Raw genomic sequence first — 10,284 nt, forward strand, 5'->3', positions numbered from 1 at the left:
TACTCCAGATTAGCCAGAGGGATCTACTCCAGATTACCCAGAGGGACCTACTCCAGATTACCCAGAGGGATCTACTCCAGATTACCCAGAGGGATCTACTCCAGATTACCCAGAGGGATCTACTCCAGATTACCCAGAGGGATCTACTCCAGATGACAGAGTGATCTACTCCAGAGGATCCAGTGGGATCTACTCTAGAGGGATCTACTCCAGAGGAGCTCCCAGCACTGAAGGACGGCGTTGCGATGATTCATCTACCTTCCACGTGTGATGCTCGTAGTGCTTTGTGTCCAGGAATTCCTCAAACGTCAGTTCTGTCCGTTCTCTCTTGTTGTCGTGTTCCTTGTTCAGAGACACCAGGTGACATTTGTTGAAGGTGTCGATCTCCGTCAGAGCGTTCATCAGCTTCCTCTGGAACGTCTCTGCCAGGGACCGTGTGGTGACCAGCTTCTGCACCTCCAGCACTGAACAGGAATGATGAGGAAGACCAGGAAGGAAACCCGGGAGGAAGCACCGAGCTGCACTCACCTTGCATCCTGCGCTCAAACTCGCCGCCGAGCCTCATCAGCTCCCTCTGGTGGTTCTGGGGAGGAAGAGCAGGCATGAGACGGAAGCCAAAGCTTGAAGCAGGAGCAGAGGATTGTCTCCTCACCAGCTTCAGCATCTTGATGGAGCTGTGCTCCTGGAGCCTCTTCTCCCTGTTGTCCATCTGCAGATTCCGGAGCTGCCGCCGCAGATCCAGCTCCAAGTCCGTGTTCTGCTTCTGCTGGAGCGAGCGAGACGTGACGGCGTCCGTCTTCACCTCAGAGACGGCGTTGTGTTGCTCGGACAGGACGTGCTTCATCTTCTGCTTGTAGACCTGAAAACCCGACAGAATCAGGATCGGACCGGATCGGACCGGGAGAACAGCAGGACCACCCCACAGGGACAGTGGAGGACTCACAGTCATCTCCTCTCGGTGTCTCTCATCGACCTCTGACCTCTCTGCGGTCGTATTCCTCAGCTGGACCTCGGACTCCTCGAGGTTCTTCTTGGTCGTCTCCCAGACGGTCTGGGTTTTGTCCCGCTCCGGCTGGAAGAGGCCCTTCTCCTTCCGCACCGTTTCCAGCTCCTCCTGGATGCGGAGGGCGAAATCCCACAACTGCAACACATTGCAGAAAATCAGGGCGGGATTAACCAGGGATTAATGCAGAGGAATTAATCTGGTTTTAATCTGGACTTTAACGACACCAGATTAAAACCAGTCAAACCAACCCGGTTCATTCAAACCGACCCGGTTATAAATGGAAAAGTAAGTAAGGCCTTCAGCCAATCAGCACCAAGGAAAGTGAATGGCGCTCATGGATTGGCTGCTTTTCAAATGCCAGCCAATAGCGTGTCAGATGCCATCACGGTCAGAAGCAGGAAATAATCACATTTTTATCCAATAGTCTGGAGTCGCGCTCCACAGACGAACCGTGAACAGGCGACAGTCCACTGTATGGTTTTAGGAAAAGGTAAACTATTATCTGACTTTAGTGGTATCACGTTTCAAACGTGTCTGAAAACAGCAAAACGTGTAGAAATGTACTGCTTTGAAAAATGAGCCTGCTGCTGTCTGGTGGGTAAAGATGGTCCCGGCAGAGCGGCGCATCCCTGGAGCTCCTTGATTTAACAAAACAACTTCCTCACAGGAAGCTCAGCATGTTCTGTAGTTCTACCTGAACACAGTTTTAAAATTTTAGCTCCTGCACCAGTAACATGTTTGTTTGGCCGGGTTGTACCGGTTCCATCAGGTCCAAACTGCGTAAACACCAGCTAGCCTCGTTAGCATCAGCAGGAAGTTCTACCTGATCCTTGGTCATTTCTTGTATGGGCGCAGAGTCCAGCAGCATGAAGGGGTTCACCTTCCCGGCTTTCCCCTTTTTGCCCTTTTTGCCTTTCTTTGGAGGCTGAAGAAGCAAACACAATTTGAGCGGCTGATGCTAAGCTAACATGCTAACAAGACATAATTCAGAGTCTAACAATTAATAAATGATGCTCATAATACTACTGAACATTATGATGTAGTTACCAGTAAAGTGTAAACATTTTCTCACCATTGTGGTTCACTAATCAGCTTCTCCCAGCAGAAGAAAATATAAAAACTGGATTTGATAGGAAACGTAAGTTTAACTGTTTCTGTTGAAACAAACGGAATGTGCTGCCATGGCAACAGGATTACAGGTCCAAAGAAATTTAAAACATGCGTTTACCGTACAGTACTCTGAAATACAACCAACAGGACATATTTAGAAAAAATGTCTTTATTATAAGGTCTTACAGTTTTGTAGAGAAAATACATTTGGTTCAGTGGATTTGATTGTTTTCCTGTAATAATATAATTACAGCATATTGCTTGTATTTTGTGTTATTCTGTGGTTGAGAGCGACATCTTTTACACTGTCATCTGTTGGGGCAGCAGCATCAGAACCAGGGATTTAAAAAGGTTCAACAGTCTGATAAAGATGGCTGGTTCTGTTCTGGTTCTGTCCTGGTTCTGTTTGGGGGATGGTGCAAAGGGGGATTCTTCAAAACCTTTGACTATCCTGTTCATGAGACTGTACTGGGAAAACAGAGTGTCTTCAGTCAGAGGCTTCTTCAGATTCACTGTAATACAGACTGCTGCAGGAGATCTTTCCTGCCAACAGCATCGACAATAATTTTTTAGAAGAATCTGAATTAATGAGCTACAACATTTAATGTCCCTTTGCGCTCAGTAAAGTATGTTTGGATTAGAATTGGGTGATTCTTTTTTTGCGGCAACATTTTGGCTTCAGGACATTTGAAAAAAAAAAGTATTAATGTTTTAAGTTATAAATATTGTGTTACAACACTGACATGTTTAACAATAAGAAATTAACAATGGGCAAGCAGCTCAGGACTGGATAAATTAATAATTACAGGTGTTTTTTTCACCATTGTCTCTGAATGTGTTCCACTCTGTTATGAACATTTACATGTAGACCACAAATAGTTGAACATGTAAATTTAGAAAAATAATGACTTTTTCTTAAAAAGAGTGTGTCCCTTTTACTATATATTTTATTTTTGAAATTGTAACACATCATGTAGTTACGAATCATTTATGTCTTTATTGTAAAGAAAAAAATGTTTTTTTTTACTCATTATTACTGTCAGCATTGAAAATATTGGTAATTTTAAAAATTTATATCAATATGTGCATTTATTGGTCTTCAATTCCCAACATGGCACAGAAAAATTCACAGTTCTTAATGTTTCTGTAACAATATTTAATAAAAATGTGTGGAATGGAACATCACACCCCGTTATTGTCCCACAACAGGGTGGAAAATCAATGTCTGATTCTAAAATCTGACGATTTTCATCATTGGTTGCAGGATTGCCTCTTTCAAGTCAAAGTATAGGCAGAGTATTTGTCCTGGCTCTATTTGGGAAAACAGGTGACATCCCTGTAGTGGATTTTCCCCTGACAGGTACTCATTGTTCCCCTCACAGGAGTCAATGGGGGCAACTAGTGAAATGAAAACAGACAAATGGCAAAGACATCTGATAATACCTCAGACTACTCTGCAACTCTATTCCATCATCTGACATTTTTTATTTTACTTAAAATGATGACTTTTCACCCTAATTTCCACCCATAACAGGGTGGAACTTTTCTAACTAATCTAGTTAGCTAAACTAACATTTAGCTAGTTGTTCACCACAACTAGCTAAATGTGGTGAACATTTAGCTAGCTAACCTTCAACAGAATAACAAACCTTTAATGACTAAATCTAATATAATGTTTTTTAAATTATACTGAATAAACATTTTCACAATCCATCCTAACAGGGTGAAACTTTAAGCTTTACTCATCCAGATTTAACATATTTAAGATAAGAAAAAGTACAGAGATGGTGACAGTTGAAGCTTACTTTGTTTTCATGGTTGAATTTACTTCAAAACCTTTGATGTCACTTCCATTAAATGGTTTTTATGGAATTTTAGACTTTTTGAAGGCAAAAAGGAAACATCCTAACGGTGGAAAGTTAGTACTGGGACATGTAGAATATGAAGAAAATATCAAATGAGAAAAATAGTTTCAACAGATTCAATTGCATATTAAATTAATGTTTAGTCCAGTCAATCAACTTATTGAAGAAAAACATAAAAAATATATATATTTTATAGTTTAAACTTCATGAAGAAGTCTATTACATTGCACTGGGGAGACAATGAAATTGAGCATGTTGGTCACCAAAAAGGTGTGTAAAGAACAAAATAATATTTAAAAGGCATTTCATTTATATTTGAATAATGGAAAACATCTAAATGGATCGTTAAAACACTTTGTTGTAAATATTTGGCCCATTTTACAAAAAATAATTGTAAGCCAAACATGGGGACATGGAATGTTGCCGCAAAAAATCATTTTGTAAGCGGCACAAAAGGAGCCTCCAGTGCGCGGTGCTCCAGTAGGGGGCAGTAAAGCGCCCATCGCGTCAGTAAAGAAGAGTTGGTCTCTGATTGGTTGGAGTTGATGCGGCGTAAACAAAAGCTGAGCCTAAACTCTGCTCGGCCGCTGATGGGGGCTTTAGGTTAGAGGTCAAAGGTTAAAGGTTAAGGAATGTTGATCCTTCGGGGAGCCTCTGCTCCTCTGCTTTAGCTCCGGTTTTCACAGTCCACGTCATGTTTTAGGCTCCGATGCTGGGATGCTAATGTGGCTAAAGCTAGCTCAGAGCTAAAGTCCGGTAGTTTTTAAATGGAGTTCGGTTCGGTTCGGGAACTGATCCAAGTTTAAACAGCGGTTGAGTTCGGGCTTTGGAGCCGCCATGAGCCGTTCCCCGGTGTGACTGAAGGGGGAGGATGGCAGCAGAGCTGTTCCCCGCCAAGAAGCTGGTGTCTTCGGCCTCAAGCAGCAGCAGCAGCTCCGCCGCTTCGCTCCAGCAGCAGAACCTGAGCAACAACAACCCGGCCCCGGGCGGCTGCAGCTGGCAGGGCCTGTACCCCACCATCCGGGAGAGGTGAGAGCGGCCCGGCTCCCAGGCAGCCTGGGCTCCGGACCCATTTATCAGGACTAGATAAAGTCATCCGGTCGGTTCCGGCTCCCAGTTCGGTCCTGGTCCGTTCAGAACCGAACTGACTCCAGTTCACCAGGTCAGAAAGTCATCATCAAAATTTGGTCTAGTTTACATGGAACTCCAAAATGCTCAAAATTAAACGAATAAAACATTAGAAAATAAATAAATGGTGAAATAACTGAAGGCAAAGAAAGTTTTATTCATTATTATGAAACGTTTTTCATTCTGCTTTATTTGTAAAGTTTTGACCTGCTCATAAATGGTTCTGTCACAGTAACAAATTTGTCTGGACGATAAAATGTCCAGACAAATTGAAGTTTTGCAACAAACAATAATAATGTTGTTTTGAGACCATTTTCTTAATGCAGGATCACAATAAGCTTTAAATTCTAATCAACATTTAACTGTGGAACCAGAAGACATTTTAAATATCCAAAACAAATAAGCAAAACAACAGAAATGACAAATAAAATGAATTGTCACCAAACTGAAACTTCTGTCATCCAGTTTTTGGCAGAAAGAGAAAAACAATAAATCATGCAGTTAGAAATTATTCAGTTTGTTTTAATTTATTGTAGCGTTTGCAGCTTCAGCTACGGCCAATTTCACTTCAGGAAGATTAAATAAGAATATTTATGGAAATCTGTGATAAATGGTTATTATTCATGTGAAGAGGAGATGAAACCTCTGAGCTGGAAAATCAGATTTTATCATGTTAAAATCAAAACAAAGATAATGTGGAGATGAAATTTCAGACTTCTGCATTAGTAATTATCATTAATAAATGTTGACACTCCATGATTTACACAAGCAGCTTTTTACCATGAACTTCATGTCCGTTTAATAGATCAGGTCTGGAATCTGCTGCTTGTTTTCACCTGAAATTTAAATTTTCTTTAAATCTCTGATTTTTATTTTATCCTGATCCTAGAAATGATAAACACAGAGGTTTACCTCCTTCTACCAAACCAACCAACCAGGCCTAAAGACGTCAGTTTTCTGGATTTTAATTGAACTTGGATGAAATTCAGTGAAAATAAAAACCTTAAAATCTGGGTTTGTTTCCTTCATTTCTGTGACACGTCGTCAGTTTTGGTTCATATTTCTGTCTGCAGGAATTCAGTCATGTTCAACAACGAGATGATGGCGGACGTTCACTTCGTGGTCGGACCGCCGGGCGGGACTCAGAGGGTTCCTGGACACAAGGTAGAGTCCGACAGCTTCTAGGACGAGCTCTCTAGAGATAGATGTATAGAAACAGATCTGCTCCAGAGCTGGATCTCATGTTTAATGTTTAGGGTACGTAAGCTGCTTCTTCATCAGAGGAGCTCGTCTTCGTGAAGTTTGGCTTTAAACCAGAATTAATATTATTATTAATATTAATATTATTATTCTGTTACAGCCGTTTCCTGTAGGGGGCGACTCGTTATGTCTAAAGCAGAATCTTTTAGAAACCAGGTTCTGTTGGCTGGTGCTAGTGGTCCAGTTTGGGCCTTCTGACCCGGTTCCGGTTCTGCTGTTCCTCTCGGCAGTACGTCCTGGCCGTGGGCAGCTCCGTGTTTCATGCCATGTTTTACGGCGAGCTGGCCGAGGACACGGAGGAGATCCGGATCCCGGACGTGGAGCCGCCGTCCTTCCTGGCCATGCTGAAGTAGGTCCGGCTGTCCGTTCGGACCTCAGAACCAGAACCGGTCTGCTAACCCGGCCTCTCCTCCACAGGTACATCTACTGCGACGAGATCGACCTGTGCGCCGACACGGTGCTCGCCACCCTCTACGCCGCCAAGAAGTACATCGTGCCCCACCTGGCGCGGGCCTGCGTCAACTTCCTGGAGACGAGCCTGAGCGCCAAGAATGCGTGCGTGCTTCTGTCGCAGAGCTGCCTGTTCGAGGAGCCGGACCTGACGCAGCGCTGCTGGGAGGTCATCGACGCGCAGGCCGAGCTAGCGCTGCGCTCCGAGGGCTTCTGCGACATCGACACGCAGACGCTGGAGAGCATCCTGCGGCGGGAGACGCTCAACGCCAAGGAGATGGTCGTGTTCGAGGCGGCGCTGAGCTGGGCCGAGGCCGAGTGCCAGCGCCGCGACCTGCCGCCCTCCATCGACAACAAGCGGCTGGTGCTGGGCAAGGCCATCTACCTGATCCGCATCCCCGCCATGGCGCTGGAGGACTTCGCCAACGGCGCGGCGCAGTCCGGCGTGCTGACGCTCAACGAGACCAACGACATCTTCCTGTGGTTCACGGCGTCTCGCAAGCCGGAGCTGCTGTTCTGCACCAAGCCGCGGAAGGGGCTGGCGCCGCAGCGCTGCCACCGCTTCCAGTCCTGCGCCTACCGCAGCAACCAGTGGCGCTACCGCGGCCGCTGCGACAGCATCCAGTTCGCCGTGGACCGCCGCGTCTTCATCGCCGGCTTCGGCCTGTACGGCTCCAGCTGCGGCTCGGCCGAGTACAGCGCCAAGATGGAGCTGAAGCGGCAGGGCGTGCCCATGGCGCAGCGCGTCATCAAGTTCTTCTCCGACGGCTCCAGCAGCACCTTCCCGGTCTGGTTCGACTACCCGGTCCAGATCGAGCCCGACACCTTCTACACGGCCAGCGTGGTTCTGGACGGCAACGAGCTCAGCTACTTTGGCCAGGAGGGCATGACGGAGGTCCAGAGCGGAAAGGTCACCTTCCAGTTCCAGTGCTCCTCCGACAGCACCAACGGGACCGGGGTCCAGGGCGGCCAGATCCCAGAACTCATCTTCTACGCCTGATCCGGGCCGAGTCGGGTCGCGGCCGGAAGCCGGGGGACTACTTCCAGTGGCGGATGAATACACTAACGGTCTGATACCTGGTGACCCCCCACCACCACATCAGACAAGATGGAGGCAAACTTGATCCTTGTTTTCATCTGTTTGTGGCGCCATTATTTGAAACATCATGAAAGTTTCCAGAGGTCATGAAAGGTCAACCCCCCCTTCACCCCCACCGTATCGTTTGTGCTGCTTTTGCTTTGGGACGTTGATGACCTCTGACCTCTTTATTATCTTCTATTGGCGGCTCAGGTGAAGTTTTGCTGCAAAGACGTTTGACTCCAGTTCATTTATAGATTATTGATTATTAATCTCTGAAGGCGGTTCCGGACTGAAGGAAGGTCGGGAAATGAAGCAGAACCAGACCAGATCTCTCCATTGGACCTCCTAGTGCCTTAATGACGTGTTGATCCAGTTCTGCTCAGCCGGGTCAGAACTGTTTTCGGGTTTATTACAGATGGATAACGTTCAGATCCGCGTTGATCCGCGGGTCGTTTCAGTCGGTTCCGGCCCGTCGTTTAGAAGAAAACGGTTCTGATCCGCTGGGTTTTGGGCTTGCTTCACCTCCAGAACCAGAACCGGTCCACTTCCTGCTCTCAGAGGAGCAGTTCCTGTTGGGATCGGGTCAGAACCTCAGCTGGATCGGAGTGGACAACTGGGACCGGGTCGTGGTTCTGATCGTGCTGCAGCTCCTCAGTTTGTTGCCTTAGTGAAGCTGCTGAGTGTGGCGTAGTTCCTGCTGCAGCCTGAAGGTGGCGGTGTTGCTGTTACCTGCAGGTGTAGAAGCAGAACCGCTTCACGTTCCTGAGGTTCTGGATGAGGTTCTGCCATCGTTTGGACCTGAAGCTCGTTGCTTTTGCTTCATTTAATCACCTTAAAATCAACCTGGAAACGAGTTGAACTGGGTTCAGACTTTCTACCAGTTTTCTGTTTTTTCTGTTTCATGTTTTTTGTTTTTCTTGTTTTGTGTTTTTGTGCCTCCATCCTGATGAAACTCGGTGGCCTTATCAAACTCATGTTGTGATGAAATAAAAAGTTTCAAAAGTTTCTGTTTGTTGTGCTTTTCCTGAAGAAAATGTTGCAGAAATAAACTGCAGACATGAAGAATTCAGCAGAGGTTCTGGTTCTGGACCTGAGGTGAGCGGGTCCAGCAGTCGGGTTTCTGAAGGTTCTGGAGGATCCAGAGAGCTCGTGGATCCGGATCTCTGGAGGGAACCAGGAGATTCCTGCGGATCCGTCAAACTGCTGCAACAAACGGGAAGCTCATCAGATCCGAGGAGACGCCAAAGTTCTGCCAGATGTTCTGACCGTACAGAACCGGTTCTGTAGACCAACATCTGCTTCACTGACCTGGAACTGTGGAGGAACGTAACTAGTGATTAGTGACTTAGTTAAGGTGTAATTAAGTACATTTGACCTGTAGTTTGAGACGTTTATATGAACATGCTGAGTTTTTTGAGTGAATTATTTTATTGTTACATTTGAAATAACATTTGATGGGATGAAAACTGCAGGAAACCCTGGAGACCTTTAAATTGCACAAAAATTCATCATATGCTATCATTTTTATTTCAGTTAAAGTGCTCCTAAAGTTTCCTTTGTTAAATCTAAAAACTTTCTGCTCATAAAACAGTAACTAAAAAGCTTAAAGTAAAAATTTAACAAGGTATGTTTATATTTGAGTAACGTTTTGCAGTGGTAACATTCCGTGTATTTAAGTATTTTGTTTTTCAAAGTAATTGTACTTCAGTAGATTATTTCTGAAGCTGCAGATTCTCCGCTGAATCATCAATCAGCTGTTATTCTCCTTCCGGTCCACCAGGCGGCGCTGCTGCACCGAAACGGCTCATCTCAGAAGAAGACGGTCAGTCCAAAGTCTGATCTACCCGTTTGGATTCAGAACTTTGTGGGATTCCTGGTGGACCGAAGCGGCGCCATGAACAGGCTGAAGCTCATCTCCGGACACCTGAGTCCCGGCGGCTCCGCGGCGCCGCTGCCCGACTTACGGAGCTCCGACTGCGGCTGCGCGGCGCCCAGCCCCGAGGACGAGGTGGTGGTGGTCCACGGCCGGAGGACCGCGATCGGAAAGGCCAAGAAAGGAAGTTTTAAGGTAGATACGGTCCGAGAAAACAGCAGAACCCGAACAATACCGGACTTGACCGAGTTAACCCGATGTTCTAACCCAGGGGGGCCAAAGTGGGTCCTGGAGTTCCGGCATCCTGCATGTTTTATTCTCTCCCTGGTTTAACGCACCTGGATCAAATGAGGCTCGTTAGAGGCCCTAAGAGGAACATTGACAAGCTGAACAGGTTGTTACTCCACCAGGGAGAGAATAAAACATGCAGGATGCCGGGCCTCCAGGACCCATTTGGGCCCCCCTGTTCTAACCTGTCCGATTCGCCGCGAGCTCCGCCCCCTGGCGTTGG

General features: G+C 46.2%; 2 protein-coding genes across 3 annotated transcripts in view; one reads left to right on the forward strand and one right to left on the reverse strand.

Annotated features, from left to right (window-relative positions):
- LOC106939712 (growth arrest-specific protein 8-like) overlaps positions 1–3,116 on the reverse strand; it is an 8,920-nt gene extending 5,804 nt beyond the window's left edge. Inside the window, exons 1-7 of the mRNA XM_015022216.1 lie at positions 2,079–3,116; positions 1,830–1,931; positions 944–1,141; positions 653–859; positions 529–583; positions 209–464; positions 110–119 (exon numbers count right to left, since the gene is read on the reverse strand). Of these exons, the coding sequence (XP_014877702.1) occupies positions 110–119; positions 209–464; positions 529–583; positions 653–859; positions 944–1,141; positions 1,830–1,931; positions 2,079–2,081 (831 nt within the window). The 5' untranslated portion in view covers positions 2,082–3,116. The remainder of the gene's footprint in view (positions 1–109; positions 120–208; positions 465–528; positions 584–652; positions 860–943; positions 1,142–1,829; positions 1,932–2,078) is intronic.
- Positions 3,117–4,852: 1,736 nt separating this feature from the next.
- On the forward strand, positions 4,853–8,905 carry LOC106939714 (BTB/POZ domain-containing protein 3). 2 transcript variants are annotated; one of them, XM_015022219.1, is made up of 4 exons: positions 4,853–5,010; positions 6,183–6,273; positions 6,600–6,718; positions 6,787–8,905. In XM_015022219.1, the coding sequence occupies exons 1-4, from the start codon at positions 4,853–4,855 to the stop codon at positions 7,817–7,819; spliced, it is 1,401 nt and encodes a 466-aa protein (XP_014877705.1). In that variant the 3' UTR covers positions 7,820–8,905. The 2 variants fall into 2 exon arrangements, with proteins under 2 accessions (XP_014877705.1, XP_014877706.1); XM_015022220.1 differs by having other exon boundaries at positions 4,905–4,985.
- Positions 8,906–10,284: the final 1,379 nt, after the last annotated feature.

This window comes from Poecilia latipinna, unplaced genomic scaffold (genome assembly GCF_001443285.1).
Source record: "Poecilia latipinna isolate Pla-1442-1.1 unplaced genomic scaffold, P_latipinna-1.0 Scaffold2960, whole genome shotgun sequence".
Lineage (NCBI taxonomy): Eukaryota > Metazoa > Chordata > Actinopteri > Cyprinodontiformes > Poeciliidae > Poecilia > Poecilia latipinna.